Raw genomic sequence first — 19,487 nt, forward strand, 5'->3', positions numbered from 1 at the left:
GGCAGTGCCCCCCCAGGGAAGCAGGTGGGATGGACCGCTTTTTGGATAGGCTGGAGTTCCCAAGAGTAGGGGACGAGTGGGTGGAGGGTTTGGGGCCCCCAATCGAGTTGGAGGAGCTGGTGGAGGCGTTGGGAAGTATGCAGACAGGGAAAGCGCCGGGGCCTGACGGTGGAATTTTACAAGAAATTTTCAGATTTGCTGGGCCCTCTGCTTGTGAGGACCCTGAATGAGGCTAGGGGGGGGCTCTGCCCCCAACGATGCCCAGGGCAATTATCTCTTTGCTCCTGAAGCGGGTCAAGGACCCCCTTCAATGTGGGCCTTACAGGCCGATCTCACTCCTTAATGTAGATGTCAAGTTGTTGGCAAAGGTGCTGTCCAGGAGGATGGAGGATGTGGTCCCGACGGTGATTCATGAGGATCAAACGGGGTTTGTAAAGGGGAGACAACTGAATACCAACATGCGGAGGCTCCTTAATGCCATGACGATGGCGCCGGCGGCTGGGGAGTCAGAAATAGTGGCATCCATGGATGCGGAGAAAGCTTTTGATAGGGTGGAGTGGAGTTACCTGTGGGAGGTGTTGCGGAGGTTTGGGTTTGGTGAGGGGTTCATCAGCTGGGTGAAGTTGCTGTACAGCTCCCCGGTGGCGAGTGTGGTGACGAATGGGAGGAGGTCGGCGGACTTTCGGCTTTCCAGGGGGACGAGGCAGGGGGTGCCCCTTGTCTCCCCTGCTCTTCGTGTTAGCGATTGAAACCCTGGCCATGGCGCTGAGGGACTCGAAGAGTTGGAGGGGGATTGTGCGGCGGGGTAGGAGCAACGGTTGTCGCTGTATGCAGATGATCTGCTGTTGTATGTCACGGATCCGGCTGAGGGGATGCCAGATGTGCTGAAGATACTTGAGGAGTTTGGGGACTTTTCGGGCTATAAGCTCAATGTGGGGAAAAGTGAGCTGTTTGTCCTGCACCTGGGGGATCAGGAGAGGGAGCTAGGTGAACTCCCGTTGAAGAGGGCTGAGAGGAGTTTTAGGTATCTTGGGGTCCAGGTGGCTAGGACCTGAGGGCCATGCATAGGCTTAACTTTTCGAGGCTTGTGGGGCAGATGGAGGAGGAGTTTAGGAGGTGGGACGCGTTACCGCTTTCATTGGCGGGTAGAGTCCAGTCGATTAAGATGACGGTGCTCCCGAGGTTTTTGTTTCTTTTCCAGTGCCTCCCCATATTGATCCCAAAGGCTTTTTTCAGAAGGGTGAATAAGTCGATTCTGGGGTTCGTGTGGGCGCGGAAGGCCCCGAGAGTAAGGAGGGTATTTTTGGAGCGAAGAAGGGAGGTAGGGGGCCTGGCGCTGCCCAACCTGTGTGGATATTAATGGGCGGCGAACGTGGCGATGATTCGCAGGTGGGTGACGGAAAAGGAGGGTGACGGATGGAAGAGATTGGAGGTGGCGTCCTGTGCGGGTACGAGTCTGGAGGCTTTGGTGACGGCCCCACTTCCACTTCCCCCGGCAAAGTACTCCACGAGTCCGGTGGTGGTTGCGTCCCTTAAAATCTGGGGACAGTGGAGGCGGCATAGGGGGCCTCAGTTTGGGCCCCGATACGGGGCAATCACTGTTTTGCGCCGGGGAGAACGGGTGGGGGATTTGGGAGTTGGCACCGGGCAGGCATCAGAAAGTTTGGGGACCTCTTCCTGGATGGGAAGTTCGCGACTCTGGAGGAGCTGGTGGGGAAGTGGAACCTCCCCCCTGGGAACGTTTTTGGGTATATGCAGGTCAGGGCATTTGTTAAGAGGCAGGTGGCAGAGTATCTGATGCTGCCGCCAAGGGGGGTGCAAGATGGGGTGCTTTCGGGGACGTGGGTCGGTGAAGGAAGGATCTCGGCTATTTACCAGCTGATGCAGGAGGAGGAGGAGGCCTCAGTAGAAGAGCTCCAAGCGAAGTGGGAGGAAGAACTAGGGGAATAGATTGAAGATGGAATGTGGTCGGATGCCCTGGAGAGGGTGAATTCCTCCTCCTCTTGCGCACGGATCAGCCTAATTCAGCTGAAGGTGCTGCATAGAGCTCACATGACAGGGGCAAGGATGAGCCGGTTCTTCGGAGGGGAAGACAGGTGCGGGAGGTGTTCGGGAGGCCCGGAGAACCACACCCATATGTTCTGGGCTTGTCCGGCCTTGGAGAGGTTTTGGAAGGGGGTGGCGGGGACTTTGTCGGAAGTGGTCGGGTCTAGGGTCAAGCCGGGTTGGGGGCTCGCGATCTTTGGGGTAGATTCGGAGCCAGAAGTGCAGGAGGCGAGAGAGGCCGGCATTCTGGTCTTTGCGTCTCTAGTAGCCCGGCGCAGGATTCTGTTACAGTGGAGGGATACGCGGCCCCCGAGTTCGGAGGCCTGGATCAACGACATGGCTGGGTTCATCAAGTTGGAGAGGATGAAGTTTACCCTGAGGGGGTCGGTACAGGGGTTCTTTCGGCGGTGGCAGCCCTTTCACGACTTCCTGGCGAAGGGGTAGAGAGTGGTAGGTCTCAGCAGCAACTTGGGAGGGAGGGGGGGGGGGGGGGGGGGGGGGCGGGTTTGGGGATGGTTAGGGGATTTGTTTTTGCGGCAGTGGGTTTGCTATGTTGTTATTTTCTTTCTTGTATTGCTGTTGGTTTTTTGTTATTTATTTTGGGGGGGGGAGTTCTTTTCTTGTGTTGGTGTGGAAACACACCTTGTTTGTTTTAAATTGTGGGGAGAAAATTTGTTATTGAAAAACTTGAATAAAAATTATTTAAAAAAAAATTAATCCAGAGCTCATTGGATGAGGAAAGTGACAGAGAATAAGATGAAGCAGCGAAAGGGTGCACATGACAGATGTCAGGTGGACAGTACAATTTGGAGTCAGGCAAAGTATAGAAGGTTAAGTAGGGAATTAACCAATAAGAGAAAACAAGGGGAAGCATTAGAAGAGACTGGTAACCAATGTAAAAGGAATCAAAAAGTCTTGGATAAGCATAAAAATAGTAAAAAGGTGGCAAAAGGAGTGGGATTGAAAAGGGACCTAAAAGGTGATTTATGCATGGAGGCAGAGAATTGGATTTGATTTGTTTATTGTCACGTGTACCGAGGTACAGTAAAAAGTATTTTTCTGTGAGCAGGTGAAACAGATCATTTAGTACATGAAAATAAAATTAAAAGAAAATACATAGAAGGGCAGCACAAGGTCCACAATGTAAATACATAGACTCCGGCATCGGGTGAAGCATACAGGAGTGTAGTATTAATCAGGTCAGTCTATAAGAGAGTCGTTTAGGAGTCTGGTAACAGCGAGGAAGAAGCTGTTGAATCTGTTCGTGCGTGTTCTCAGACTTTTGTATCTCCTGCCTGACGGAAGAAGTTGGAAGAGTGAGTAAGCCGGGTGGAGGGGTCTTTGATTATGCTACCCGCTTTCCCCAGACAGCGGGAGGTGTAGATGGAGTCAATGGATGGGAGGCAGATTCGTGTGGTGGACTGTGCTGTGTTTACGACTCTCTGAAGTTTCTTGCGGCCTTGGGCCGAGCAGTTGCCATACCAGGCTGTGATGCAGCCAGATAGGATGCTTTCTATAAAAGTATGTAAGAGTCAGTGTGGACATGCTGAATTTCCTTAGTTTCCGGAGGAAGTATATGCGTTGTTGTGCTTTCTTGGTGGTAGCATCGACGTGGGTGGACCATGACAGATTTTTGGTGATGTGCACTCCTAGCAATTTGAAACTGTTAACCACCTCCACCTTGGCTCCGTTGATGCAGACAGGGGTGTGTGCAGTACTTTGCTTCCTGAAGTTAGTGACCGGCTCTTTAGTTTTGCTGGCAATGAGGGATACATTGTTGTCGTTGCACCACTCCACGAGGTTCTCTATCTTCCCTCCTGTATTCTGACTCGTCGTTATTCGAGGTCCGACCCACTATGGTCGGTTGGAACACTATGGAGTTGGAACCAAGTTTTGTCACGCAGTTTTGTGTGTACAGGGAGTATAGTAAGGGACCCCGGTATTGAAGACTATTGTGGAGGAGGTGTTGTTTATTCTTACTGATTGTGGTCTATGGGTTAGAAAGTCGAGGATCCAGTTGCAGAGCGAGGAGCCAAGTCCTTAGTTTTGGAGCTTTGATTAGGTGGGATTATGGTGTTGAAGGTGGAGCTATAGTCAATAAATAGGAGCCTGATGTAAGAATCCTTGTTGTTGAGGTGCTCTAGGGGTGAGTGTAGGGCCAGGGAGATGGCGTCTGCTGTGGACTGGTTGCGGCAGTATGCGAATTGCAGTGGATCTAGGCTTACTGGGAGTATGGAGTTCATGCACTTCATGACCAACCTCTCGAAGCACTTCATTACGACTGAAGTCAGGACCACCGAACGGTAGTCAGTGAGGCACGTTGCCTGGTTCTTCTTTGGCACCAGCATGATGGTTGTCTTCTTGAAGCAGGTGGGGACTTCGGAGCCGGATAGGGATAGGTTAAAGATGTCCGTGAATGAGGCACGGAAGTGGAGAATAAGGGCAGGGAATCCAATATATGGGTAGCTAGGAGTTAGGGCGAGGGGAAGTTGGGTATGTTACTGTGGGCTTTTTGCATGTGTCGGACCATTCTGTTATTTAGAATGTTAATATGTTAAAATGTTAAAATTATAAATGCCTCAATAAAATGTTTCCTAAAAAAAATGTCCGTGAACACATCTGCCAGCACAACCAGGGAATCCGTCCAGACCCGTCACCTTCTGAGGGTTCACTTTCAGGAAGGGCGATCTGACTTTGAAAGCTGTGACGGTGGGTATGAGTGTGTTTTGGGCTGCTGCGGCACTCGACAGTGGATCAATGGTTTCCTGCTCGAACAGAGCATAGAATGCATTGAGTTCATCGGGGAGGGGTGTGCTGCTGCAGGAGATACTGCTCCTCTTCGTTTTGTAGCCCGCTTTGTTGTTTTGGCCTTGCCACAACCGATGAGCGTCTGTAACGCGAGTCTGTGACTCTTGCTTGGCTGCGGTATGAAAAGAGTTTTTAAAAATCCGTCTTTTTACTAAGAAAGAATGTGCTGCCTAGGTTATGGTGAAGGAGGAGGTAGTTGAGGCACTTGATCGGTTAAAAATGATCTGGAGGAGGAATTAGATAGGTTATCTGTTAATAAGTCATCAGGACTGATGAGATCCAAGGTATACCGAGGGAAGTGAGTGTGGAAATTGCAGTGGTGCTGGCCATAATTTTCTAATTCTACTTAGATCCAGGGTGATGCCAGAGGACTAGAGAATTGCAAGTGCTGCAGCCTTGTTCCAGTCAAACGACTGTGACTACAGACCAGTCAGTATAACCTTGATAGTGGGGAAGCTTTTAAAAATGATAATTTGGTCCAAAATTAACAAGTCAGTTGGGCAAATGTGGGTTAACAAGGAAAACCAGCATAGATTGGGTTCTTTAGAGGTAGAGGGGATAGATGAGGGTAATGCAGTTGATGTGGTGTATATGGAGTTCAAATAGCTGTTTGAAGTGCTGCACAACAAATTTGTGAGCAAAGTTAGAGCTCTCATGGAAGAAGACAGGCAATATTAGAGATGGGTGTGAAACTGGCTGGGCCATAGGGAACGGAGAGGAGTGGTGAATGATTGTATTTCTGACTGAAGTGGTATTCCTCAGGGATCAGTGTTGGGTCCAATATATACTAATGACCTGAATTTTGGTGTACAGTGTACAATAAAACACACAGAATCTAGGGATTTATAAATGGGCAGAGAGTACTAAAGGAAGGGCCCTTCCTGTTGATTCCTTTACTTACTATTTAAATGTTTTTTGTCCGTGATTTTTACTGGAGACATACCTTTAAGTCGAGCAGAGGAAGTGTCAAAAAAGTACACCGTATTTAAAGTTCGGTAGTTTGGGTGCCTGGTAACAACAACGATTGGTTCCTGTCAGGTGGAGTTTTTCGAAGAGAACTCGGGAGAAACCACTGGACCCTCAAGGTCTCTCACTGCTCTGCTGCCTCCTGTCTGAAGGCAGAAGGTTTTAGACCCTGAAAGATGCAGCTCACTCTCGCTCAAATGCTGGCTACCTACTCCTTCTGTGAGTCTACAGTTAAAACCATTGTATGCTGAATTAAAGATAACATCTAATTGAAAGCCTCGACTGAAGAAGGAACTAACTGGAAGATGTCCACCTGAAGCAAAGATTCTTCTCCTTTTACTTTCACCATTATTTTATATCCCTCTTTCGTGTGTGTGTGTGTGTGTATGTAGAGGGTAGGGTGAGTTGAAAGAGAAGGGGGTCAAAGATTAGATAGTAGTTGTATTATTTGCCTATTTATTTATAGGTACTGTTAAATTGTGTTTAAATTTACAAACCTGGTGGCTGTAATGGGCAGCCAAAGACCTTGAGTATTTCAAATTAAAAGTTAATTTCAACCGCGCTGCGACTCTGGGTTAAGCTTGACTGTACACTGGCTCAGGTCGCCTTAAAACTTAAAAAAACAATTTTTAAATGTTGGTTTGCCCTCAACTGGAGTAATGCTTCACATTCTGGGCATCACAATTTAGGAAGAATGTGAAGGCATTCAAGAGGGTGGAGAAAAGATTATGGGTTATAGTGCCAGGGATAAGAAACTTCAGCTATGTAATGGGTTATAGTGCCAGGGATAAGGAACTTCAGCTATGTAAATAAATTAGAGAAGCTGGGGCTGTCCTCCTTGGAGAAGAGAAGGAGATTTGCTAGATGTTTTCAAAATCATGGAGGGCCTGGTCAGAGTAGATAGGGAGAACTATTCCCATTGGTGGTAGGATAGAGAACCAGAGGGAACAGATTTGAGGATTGGCAAAAAGAAGCAACGGCGACATGAGGAAAATTTGCCTTACACCAGTTAGCATCTGGAAATGCACAACCTCAGTGTGAGATGGAAACAAATTTAATTGTGGATTTCTGAAGAGATTTGGATTTGAAGAAGAAAGATTTTAAGGGTGACAGGGAAATGGCAGGAAAATGTCACTAGGTGCATTAATTTTGCAAAGAGGCATCACAAGGACAAAAAGCCAAATTGACTCTCTGTGCTGTAACTATTCTGTGAGTCAGTGAATATCAAGTGGGATTAGATTTTCTCTTGCTGGAGATGATTGTTGCCTACCACTTAAATGACACAAATGTTGTTTCCCCACTCATCAGCTCTTGTCTGAATGTTGAGAGTCGCAAATTGTACTCAACCCTGCAATCTATCAACAAACATCCCTGATTCCAATTTATGACAGAGGGAAGGTTGTTGATGAAGCAGCTGAAGATGGTTGGGCCTAGGACACTGCCTTGGGGAATTCCTCTCTCTGGGGCTGACATGATAGGCCTCCAATAACCACAACCAATTTCCTTTGTTCTAGGTATGACTCCAACTAACGCCGAGTTTTTCCCCTGATAACCTATCGATTTAAATTTTGCTCGAGTTCCTTGCTGCCACACTTGGTCAAATGCTATCTTGATGTCAATGTTAGTCACACTAACTTCATCTTTGGAGTTCGGCTCTTTTATCCATGTTTGGACCTAAGTTGTATTGAGGTCAGGAGCAAAGTGGCTTTGGCAGAATCCAAACTAAGCATCATGAGCAGGTTATTGCTGTATAAGTGCCGCTTGATGGCACTGTCGATGACACCTTCCATCATCTACAGTAGTTGATGATTGAGTATAGACTAATGGGGCAGTAATTGGCGGATTGGATTTGTCCTTTTTGTGGACAGGATTTACCTGTCAGCTAGGCACCAATGTTGGAGCTGTACTGAGACGGATTATCTGGGGGCATGGCTAGTTCTGCAGCACAAGTTTTCAGTACAGAGGCATGCAAGTCCTTACCCAACAGCCCTAGATTCAGCTTGCTCCCATTTATAAAAGCACAAGTTAATCCCTAGTTAGTGTCTACCACCTGCATACAATTGAACACAATATACCATTAACAGATTCCCTTCTCTCTAAATGAAAATTAAGGTTTCTATCTACAATCAAAATATCAAAGCAAATGAAATATTTTTGTACGTTGACAACACTGCTGCGTGAAGACCCCCAGCAATTTTTGCATTTACTTTTCTAAAATAATCCAACAGGTGATGACTTGCATCCACCCATTTAATTTTCGAGATTTTCTTTCCAGCGTTTGTTTCAAGCCAGCAAGGTCAATATGTAATCTTTTTTCATTCACTTTTTGTAGACTGCACATTATCCCGCAATGATCTACATAACATTCAATGGGTGTGCTATATTTAGTACACCCATTGTAAAGTTTACCATTGAAAAGAATATTACTTGAGGTTTTTGACAAGCAAATCCCATATCCACTGTCTTCACAAGAACCAGTATTTTTAACAACCCGTTTTATTTTCTTAGCCTCCCAAAAAGGACAACATTCCCCATTCTTGCCCATCAGAAATATTATGAAATCAGCTGCACAGGAAGACTGAAACATTAAAAATGACTAGTTTCATGGTCACCTATGGATAACAAATTTATACATTTATCCAGGTGTAATTCTTTTGATGTTCCATGTCAAGTTTCATTGTGTCTTTTACGTAACAGGTTTATTCAATGGCATAGATATCCCATTAGAAACTAAATCAGCATTTAAAATGACATTTTCTAGTAATTTTACATGGAATTATAATTTCCTTTGATCTCAATATGTTATTGCCAAATCCAACGCAAGTAGTCATTTTATATTTATTAACCCTGTGTTGTTCCTCACTACTCCAGTGAATTAAAATAACATTTTGTCAAATTTGTCCCACCTACTGTCAAAATACAAGCACTATCCAGGACTGCACAGTTAAAGGAGATAACGCTTTCATCACAGGACTAAAACTGATTTTACCAGTATAATTTGTTTGGATTTATTATTATCTTCATCCTTCTCCTCTGAATTCTCTTTATCATGTGTCATTTTTCAATGATCCTCCCTCTTTTCTTTGTGTAGTTCACCAGATAAGGTACATCAAATCAGAGACCTGAAGCACCTGAAATTGTTTCTCATGTATTCCTTTCTTTTGCTTATTATCGATCATCCAATTTTTGCTTCTATTGTAATAGCCAGATCTGCTAGGAATATGCTTTCATTCTCATTCTGCCTGCCTTTAATCCTTCCATTTTATTGATGGATATGTCTGGCATCTGAACTATTTCAAAATCTGGCAATCATTGAGTCTTCTATATTAGGTTTAGCTGGTTTAGCACAGGACTAAAGAGCTGGCTTTTAAAGCAGACTAAGGCAGGCCAGCAGCATGGTTCAGTTCCCGTACCAGCCTCCCCGAACAGGCGCCGGAATGTGGCGACTAGGGGCTTTCACAGTAACTTAATTTGAAGCCTACTTGTGACAATAAGGGATTTTCATTTCATTTTAGAGGGGCTGTTTAGCACGCTGGGCTAAATCGCTGGCTTTGAAAGCAGACCAAGCAGGCCAGCAGCACGGTTCGATTCCCGTAACAGCCTCCCCGGACAGGCACCGGAATTTGGCGACTAGGGGCTTTTCACAGTAACTTCATTGAAGTCTACTCGTGACAATAAGTGATTTTCATTTTTTTTTCATTTCATTTTTGTCAGTGTGTAATATCTATTTTTTTCCATGAAGGCTGAAGGAAATTACTCTTTTCCAAGAATTTTTTTCAAGTTCCAAAAGATCTGATTCAACGGAGTCGCCGCCTTTGAGAACCAAACATCTATCTGTTAGTACCAGTTGCCATGTGATGCACCTTCACACGATCCATTAATTTAAATAGTAATATTTATTCAGGGTTCCCTACATTGAATTTCATCAACCCTTTATACAATCTATTAAAATTAATTATATATTCTTCCTCGGACTGACCATCTGTTTTCGGAAATGATCAAATTTAGACCATGCCACATAGGCATTTAGCAGATTGTGTATTTCATACAGGAACTCTAGGTTCCAAACCTTCACCACTATCCAACTGCCAGGGATACGTCTCACAAAATACTTCTGATTTTACTTATTTTTGGGAGATGATAATGTTAAGGCCGTACTTTGTTTTTTCATCCATTCAGTTGTAATCTGTGTCCACATAATCATTTCATTCTTCCATTGCTCATAATCTATTGACTCCAAGAACCTTGATGGGTAATCATACCCTGAGAATTTACACTTGCTTTCTGCCATTTCCACAATGGTTGCTAGGATTTTAGTCCTGTGTCTGAAATAATTTTTTGCTAACCTTCAACTTTGGGCAGCCATTCACTGCCACCATGGTCCAGAAAGCCTGGTGACAATGGATAGAATGGGGGCCAATCTTTCTATGCTTTTAAAATCAGCTTTTATTGATAATACATGCATGGGCATCCTAACCCAACTGCCACAGTTTCAGTCTTCCTGCTTTTAGGAGCACAAGTGACTTCCTAGTTAATGCCCACCAACTGCATAAAATTAATATACAGTTTACATTGTCTTCCTGATACATCAACTGGAATTGTCTCATTATTATTTTTAAAAAACTTTTTTTCTAGACAATTCTTCAGAGCCATTCAGTAAGACTGGTCAAACTTCAGGCTCCATATCTAAAGGAAATATCCTTCCAGATATTCAGACTATGAAAGAAAATCTACAAACTGGCAGATTTGAAGGTACAGTATAGTTGATAAGCAGCATATTGGATTACAAATAACTTTACCCTCCCCTTTGTGCCTCAGTGGGTAAATGTAGGTTCTGGTACAGGACTTGACAGTTTCTGAACAGCAATGTCCCAGGAAAAACCTTTGGTCTGTGTTGAGATACATATTTTCCTTGTGTATAAGAACGATGTGGGTTAACTATTTGAATGCAAGCTGGTTAAATTCAGCTACATGATTACATAAGATTGCATTGAAGGCATGACACAGAAACAAATGTTTTGTTGAACTAGTCCATTCTAATCCTCATTAGTATCACTGATTTTGCAATTCATCCCAAAATTTTCCAGCCGTGGAACCCTTTTGCTCTCCCAAGAGTGCTGAAGGAACCCCTGAGAAACATCCTTATTGTATTAAAGAGTAAAGCCACAAAACAAATGAGTCTTGCGCAATAGGTACAAACATTCAAAAGCAAACTTAAAAGATATTTCTGTGCTGTTATAGATGCACTTACTATAAAGTTCAGTTATTCAGCAAATGGTTCCAAGTCTATCTCTTTGTAATTTTTAATGAGAGCATCCCCTCTTCCGCCTTGGCTCTCCTCCGCCCTCGCCCACTCACCCCTCCCATCCTGGGGCCCTTCTCTGGAGGGGTCCCCCATGCTGCAGTCGCGACTGTTGTCCGCAGACCCTAGTTTGGGAAACCCTTATTTAGATTTAATATCCATATTTTTTTTCAATTTATCACTTTTTAACATTTCATGTGCTTTTGACAGACAGCTTTATTATTGTCTTATCTTTATTTTAGTAAATGATTCAAACATATATTTTAAAATATTTGTTGTATGCATGTGATTTTACTCAAAAGCATGAATCACAGAATCACAGATTTGTTACATAGCACAGGAGGCCATTTGGCTCTTTGTCTGTGCTTGCTCTAGAAAATCAATCCACCTAGTGTCACTCATCCCCCTCACTTCTCACTATAGCCCTGTAGAGTTTTAGTTTTCAGATAATAATCCAATTCCCTCTTGAATGTCTCCATTAAACCTGCCTCCACCGTACTGCCATGCAGTGCATTTTTATAATAATCTTTATTGTCGTAAGTAGGCTTACATTAACACTGCAATGAAGTTACTTTGAAAAACCCCTAGTTACCACATTCTGGCACCTGCTGGCATGAAAACAATTCTCTTCGTGTCTCCATTGTTTCTTTTGCCTAATAGCTTAAATTTGTGCTGTCTTTGTGTCAGCCCTTCCACCAGTGGGTACATTTTCCCCTATCTACTCTTTCCAGTCCCCTCATGATTTTGAATACCTGTATTAAATCTCTCAATCTTCTATTCTCCAAGGAAAAGAGTTCCAACTTCCCCAATTTATGGTCACTGACGTATGCATGAGTATGCAACAATAAGATAACTGAAATTATATATGTGTTTTAAAAACAAACTCTATTTTCAGAAGAAAACTATGGCGTAAGCCTTCCACTTGGATTAGAATATGATCTAAAGAAACAGAAATTGAAGGAGGAGCTTCGACAAGACTATAGACGCTACATGGCAGAGGTAGAGTCTTGCATGATATATTGTGCCAGTCCCAAGGTGCAGAGAGGTTTAAAAAAAAAAGTAAAGGCATCTATCTTTTTCCCCTTCCCTATTTGAAAACAGGATGACTTGTGCTGTTTATAAAATATGTCCATCGTCGTTTTGTTGGTCCCATCTTTCTCTAGAAACTAGATGCTTATTGTTGATAGACTCATTAAATAGGAGGAGAGAGGGGATGGTAGTGTGGAAGGAGAAACAGATTCACAACTGAGCTTGATTTCAACTTCTCTAATTCCATTTGAGCATTAATTTACTTGTTTTCAGGAGTACAAATTTCTCTTTCTCCCTCTCTTTTTCAACCTTCCATTCACCAGAATAAAGTCGGGAACAGCATAGATTGTCAGAATCAGCTGTCATTACTTTAATGAACCATTGAAAAAGCGTCTCTATTCATTTAAACTAATGTTTAAAAATTATTGTACCTTCTCTGCCACGGATGTCCCATGGCAAAGAGGCCATCGGCTTTCTAGGCCCTCATGGGTGCCTCTTTGATCTGCTGGGAAGTGCAGGGAAGAAGACATGTAACCAAGACATGACATTAAGGGTTTGAAAAAGATGGTCAAGGGAAAGAAAAATGTGGGGTGAAGATGGAGTAAAAGTAGTAGTGAGAGTGTGAGAGAAGGTATGAAGCAAAATAGATTTGGTGCAAGTTAGAAACATAAAAGCAGGAGTGACAATACCATATATTTGAGCTTTCCGTTTTTTATATAGACTTTCTATTGTATCAAAAGCTGACTGGGTCCAAAGGTCTGTGACTTGTTTGAACAGACTCTTTAAAATGTTTCAGAACCGTTTGACTAACAGGATAATCAAATAAGGGAATTGTACGTGAGTTGATTTTACCTGCTTGCTTGTTCCAGAAAAATTCTAGGACCGCAAAGGTTCAGGAATTAAAAACTGAAAGGCTTTCACTTCCTATCCCTGAAAGAAGATCAGCAAAGGTAGGTACATAAAGCGTGTCTGTGCTTAATGCAGTGTAAACTTATTTTAACAATTAAATGAATAGATAAGCTGTAATTATTAGAGTTTGGCATACACTGTCATGTTTACATTGAGGAAAGATTCAATTCTTTTGAACATAAAACTTAAATACATTACATAATTGTCCATAACCAACCCTCTGTAAACTTCAAATCCTCCAAACTCTGGTGCCCATCCCCTATTCCATGTCCTGCTCTTGCTGATAATTCTTGGTCCTCCATGCCTTGAATTTGAAGTTCTCGTCCTCGTGCAAATACCTGAATTACTAATGAATTAAGCATCGCCAACTAAGACTAAGTTTTGATTAAAATTAACACTAACAAATGCCTTTTAAACTTCAAAAGAACAGTTCTAATTAAAAATGAAACTTTTAATTATTTATGTATTACATGTTTATCTGACCTCACCCATCTTAGTTTGCAAATTGTTCATATTAGCAGCTGACATCCATTTTTATTCTGGGCTATTTTTAACAGTTTGCCAATACTGAGATGGTAATTATTTATATATCCCAATATGTCTCAATCCACCACGTACTTTCTTCACTAGAGTTTTTTTCTTCTTTAAAAATTTTTTTTTAGAGTACCCAATTCATTTTTTCCAATTAAGGGGTAATTTAGCGTGGCCAATCCACCTACCCTGCACATCTTTGGGTTGTGGGGGCGAAACCCACGCAGACACGGGAAGAATGTGCAAACTCCATACAGACAGTGACCCAGGGCCGGGATCAAACCTGGGACCTCGGCGCCGTGAGGCAGCAGGCTAACCCACTGTGCCACCTTGCTGCCCCTTTCTTCACTAGAGTTGCCAAGCACAGACTCATTGGGGATATCTCTTTCATTCGCGTGAATATAGAACTGCTGTAGAGGCATATTGCTGCCATTAGAAGTACATATGTTTATGAACTTTTAAAATATGTTTTTTTGGGGGCAGCACAGTGGCGCAGTGTGTTAGCCCTGCAGCCTCATAGCGCTGAGGTCCCAGGTTCGATCCCGGCTCTGGGTCACTGTCCGTGTGGAGTTTGCACATTCTCCCCGTGTTTGCGTGGGTTTCGCCCCCACAATCCAAAAATGTGCAGGTTAGGTGGATTGTCCACACTAAATTGCCCCTTAATTGGAAAAAAAATGAATTGGGTACGCTAAATTTTTATTTTAAAAAAAAAAAAAAATGTTTTTTCATGCCTTCTTCCATGAATCAAAATAGCATTGTATTTTCCAAACTCAGCTATTCCTTTAAAATTTCCTATCTGGCTGAGTTCTCGAAGATGGCTGATGCTTTGTCAAGGTTGAAATCAAAATATTTTATTCAAGGCTTTATGCCAAAAATATCAGACCACAAACATCAACCTGAACAAACAACCACAAATCCCCAAACTCCCCGATACCAGCACCCTATCACATCACGCCGTCCTAATTTTCATCCCCTTATCTCCCCTGCCCAGCCCTCGCTGACCACTCATTCCTCCTTGAAGAAATCCATGAACAGTTTCCATCTCCGGCTGAACCCCTCCGACTCCCGCAAAGCAAACTAGACCTTCTCCAATGGCAGGAATTCTGCCAGGTCACTCACCCGTACTCCAGCCTTTGGTGCCTCTGTGTCCTCCAACACGAGAAAATTTGTCTCCATGTGATCAGGGAGGCAAAGGCCAATACATCGGCCTCTCTCCCCAACTGGACTCCCGGATCTTCCGACACCTCGAATATCGCCACCTCCGGACTCCGGGCCACCCCCACACCCAGAATCTTGGACATATCATCCGGGAACCCCTGCCAGAACCCCCTCAGCTTTAGATACGGCCAAAACAAATGGACGTGATTCGCGGCCCCAACCCCACACACCGCCCACACCTATCTTTCACCCCCGAAAAGAACCGGCTCATCTTCGCCGCCATCATGTGAGCCCGATACACCACCTTAAACTGGATGAGGCTCAGCCTCGCACATGACGAGGACGCATTCACCCTGCAAGGCCTCTACCCACTTCCCAGCCCGCACCTCCCCACTCAGCTCCTCCTCCCATTTACATTTAATCTCCTTCACCTGGGCAGCCTCCCTCTATCAATTCGATGTAAATGTACGACACCCTCCACTACGTCATCCTCTGAGAACAACTTGGCCTGCAACACCGGAGGCGGCAGCCCCGGGAAAGATAGCACCTCTCCTCACAAAATCTCTCACCTGCAGGTACCTAAAGCCTTTCCCTATTGGGCAACTCATACAATTCCTCCAACTCCTCCAGTCCCGCAAACGTGCCCCCCATGAAGAAGTCTCTAAAATACTCCATCCTCACCTGCAGCCACCACCGGAAGTTCGCACCCAGCCCTGCCGGCACAAACCTATGATTGTCACATATTGGCGCCCACAACGGCATGCTCTCCTGCCCGAAATGCTGCCTGCAGTGGCTCCGCGCCCGCAACGCTGAAACCACATCGGGCTCATGGAGTACCTGACCAGCGAGACGGAAGAGGTGCCAACAGTGCCATCAAATTCATCCCCCTACATGATACCACCTCTATCCACCCCAAACCTGTATCTCCTCCACCGTCCATTTCCTCACCATTGCAATATTCGCACCCGATAATTTATAAAATTCGGCAATGGCAGCACCCCCACCCCCTTGCCCCGTCTCTAGGAACACCCTACTCAGCTGTGGGTTCTTCCCTGCCCACACAACCACAAAATTATCTTGTTAACCTTCCTGAAAAAAGACTTTTGAGCAAAGATCGGGAGGTTCTGGAACACTAACAAGAACCTGGGCAACGCCGTTATTTTCACTGTTGATACACACCCAGCCAGTGACAGCACATCCCTCCTCTTGAAACCCTCCTTCATTCCCCTACCAGTTGTACCAAGCTCAATTTGTGTAGCTGGGCCCAGCTCCATGCCACCTGGATTCCTAAATGCCAAAAACCAGCCCCCACCACCCGGATTGGCAACTCCCCTAACCTCCTCTCTTGCTCTCTAGCATTGATCGAAACACCCCACTCTTCCCTATGTTCGATTTATACCCTGAAAACCGGCTGAATTCCCTCAAAATCTTCATAATGCCTCCAATACTCCCCACTAGGTCCGAAATATATAACAAATCGTTCGCATATAATGCAACTCTATTCTCGGCACCCCTCACTGAGTAACTTTCCAGCTGCTTGATGACCAAAGTACCATTGCCAACGGCTCTATTGCCAAGGTGAAAAGCAACGGGGAAAGCGGGCACCCCTGTCTCATCCCATGATGTTACCCAAAGTACCCAAACTCGTCCTATTCGTTCGAACACTAGCCATCGGCACCTTGTACAACAGCCGAGCCCATTCCACAAACCGCTGGCCAAACCCGAACCGACCCAGCAACTACAACAAATATGTCCAGTCCACCTGATCAAAGGCCTTCTCCGCATCCATAGCCACAATTACATCTACCTCCTTCCCTCTGAGGGCATCCTAATTAGCAGCCTACGCATATTTGCCGACAACTGCCTACCCTTCACAAATCCCATCTGGTCCTCCCCTATTACCCCCGGCACACAGTCCTGTATTCACAATGCCAACAAGTTTGCATCGATGCTCAGCAGTGATATCGGCTGGTACGACCCACACTGCTCCAGGTCCTTATCTTTCAGGGAGATGGAAGCCTGCGACAATGTGGAGGGGGGAGCTCTCCCTATCCCTCACCTCATTGCGTCCGCACTAACAGCAGCCCCAACTTCGCACCAAACTTCTTATAAATCTTTACTGGGAACCCATTTGGTCCTGGGACCCTTCGCTGCCTGCATCGCACCCATACCATTCCCTGTACTCATACACTGCCCCTATGGCCCTCTGCAACTGCCCCATCGCCTTCCCCGTAGACACTAACCCAAACTAGATCTGGAGACTCCATCTCCTTTAACAACCCCTCCTCTGGCATCACCGAGTACCTCCGATCCACCCGGACCAGCCTCGCCTTCTTCCCTCGTTCCATCCTTTCCCCCCTGACCACCACCTTAAGTGGTGGCCGTGACCTCCCCTGTGTCATTCTACTCCACGCAGTATATGGTAGCCCTCACCCACTCACACACCTCCTCATTCACAAATAGCCCCATATTGTCTGGGCAGCATGGTAGCATAGTGGTTAACACAATTGCTTCACAGCTCCAGGTCCCAAGTTCGATTCCCGGCTTGGGTCACTGTCTGTGCGGAGTCTGCACCTTCTCCCCGTGAGTGCGTTACTTTCCTCTGGGTGCTCCAGTTTCCTCCCACAGTGCAGGTTAGGTGGATTGGCTATGCTAAATTGCCCTTAATGCCCAAAATTGCCCTTAGTGTTAGGTGGGGTTACTGGGTTATGGGGATAGGGTGGAGGTGTGGGCTTGGGTAGGGTGCTCTTTCCAAGAGCCGGTGCAGACTCGATGTGCTGAATGGCCTCCTGCACTGGAAGTTATACGAAATTCTATGATCTAACCTTCACTGCGGCCATTGGGCCTCCCCCTGCACCACCTGCAAATCCACCGAATGCAGCGCATGGTCAGAAACCATAATCTCCAAGTCAGCCACCTTGTCAGAAATGCCTTGTCCTTAAAAAAAACATTAATCCGGGAATTTGTCCGATGCACATGTGAGCAGTAGGAAAACACTTTCACCCTTGGCTTCCCAAACGTCCATGGGTCCCCTCCCCATGCGCTCCATGAACCCCCTCAATTCTCTAGCCACCACCGACAGCCTCGACGAGTTAGAAACATAGAAAATAGAAGTAGGAGGAGGCCATTTGGTCCTTTGAGCCTACTCCGCCATTCATTATGATCATAGCTGATCATCAAGTTCAATATCCTGATTATTATCCGATATCCCACTGACCATCACATATCTGCCCCCCCGGGACGGCCAGCCACAATGCTCCCCACCTGAAAAGCAGCTTTCTTATTGACAAATATCTGCCCCACCAATCTCTTCCTCTGCCTCGTCTGTTCCCCCAACTTCAGATGCGTCTCCTGTAAGAACACAACATCCGCTTTCAAGCTCCTCAGATGTGCGACCATGCGACCTTTTAACCAGCCCATTCAGCATTTTCACATTCCATGTGTCCAACCTGTCGGGGGCTCCCCATTACTCTCCTCTGCTGATCAGCCGTATCCCTTTTTAAGCCAGCCCCTTACCCTCCAGACCCGCCCCCAGATGTCTGCCGCAATCTCTCCCCAATTGCGCCACACAGACCACACCCATGTCAGCAACAGCTCCCGCACGCACGCACGCACGCACGCACGCACGCACGCACGCACGCACACACACACACACACACACACACACACACACACACACACAACCAAGCAAAGAACCAACCCACCACTTCACTCCCTTTAACTAGCCCGCCCAGCTAGCATGGTGGCTCCCCGTCCAAAGCCTCTGCCTTCCCCTCCATCAGTGAGATTGACGCTTGTGCTACTGTAGGCGGCAGTCTGTGAATGTCCCCCGCAGGTGCAGGGCCAGTGCTGCCGTAAATCCTTTTGTAGATGTCTGCTGGGAATCCATCTGGCCCCGGCGTCTTCCCGCCTGCATGGCGTTTAATACTTTCCATTTCTACTTCCCAGTTCTAGCGGTGCTTCTAGCCCCCATTTTCTGTCCTCCTCCACGACTGGCATGTCCAGCCCAACGTGGAACTGTTTCATCCTCAAAACCCCTGCTGGGTGCTCGGAGGTGTACAGCCCCCGGTAGAAACTCTTGAATGCCTTGTTGACTTTTTCTGGCTCTGCTACTAGTTTGCCCTTGTTGTCTCTAATCTGTACTACTTGTAGCTGCCTGCTTTCTGTGTGGGCAGCACGGTAGCATAATGGGTAGCACTGTTGCTTCACAACTCCAGGGACCCAGGTTCAATTCCCGGCTTGGATCGCTGTTTATGTGGAGTCTGCACGTTCTCCCTGTGTCTGCGTGGGTTTCCTCCTGGTGCTCCGGTTTCTTCCCACAAGTCCTGAAAGACGTGCTGCCAGGTGAATTGGATAATCTGAATTCTCCCTCTGTGTACCCGAACAGGTGCCAGAATGTGGCGACTCGGGGCTTTTCACAGTAACTTCATTGCGGTGTTAATGTAAGCCTACTTGTGGCAATAAAGTTTATTATTATGAGTTGGTGAGCCATCAGGCAGCTGGCTTTGTCTCTGTGCTCATAAAGGGTCCTCCGTGCCTGGCAGAGTTGGTGCACTGCTTTCCTCGTGGAGAGCAGGTCAAAGTCCATTTGTCGCTTTTTCCTCTCAGCCAGAAGTCGTGGCCGCAGAGTATCGCTGGTTTATTTCCAGTATGGAGTCGTCTAGCTGTTGCCTAGTCACCCTCTGTTCCCTATCTCTTTGTGCTTTCACCTCTGATCACAGCCTTCAGCGCCTCCCAA

The 19,487-nt window shown here is 45.8% G+C and overlaps 1 protein-coding gene across 1 annotated transcript in view; it reads left to right on the plus strand.

The window, feature by feature from the left end:
- Nucleotides 1–19,487, plus strand: part of LOC119972134 (centrosome and spindle pole-associated protein 1) — a 354,916-nt gene that overhangs the window by 49,268 nt on the left and 286,161 nt on the right. Inside the window, exons 3-5 of the mRNA XM_038808467.1 lie at nt 10,456–10,572; nt 12,018–12,121; nt 13,021–13,101. Coding sequence (XP_038664395.1) covers nt 10,456–10,572; nt 12,018–12,121; nt 13,021–13,101 — 302 coding nt within the window. The remainder of the gene's footprint in view (nt 1–10,455; nt 10,573–12,017; nt 12,122–13,020; nt 13,102–19,487) is intronic.

The sequence above is a fragment of the Scyliorhinus canicula genome, chromosome 10, assembly GCF_902713615.1.
Source record: "Scyliorhinus canicula chromosome 10, sScyCan1.1, whole genome shotgun sequence".
Taxonomy (NCBI): domain Eukaryota; kingdom Metazoa; phylum Chordata; class Chondrichthyes; order Carcharhiniformes; family Scyliorhinidae; genus Scyliorhinus; species Scyliorhinus canicula.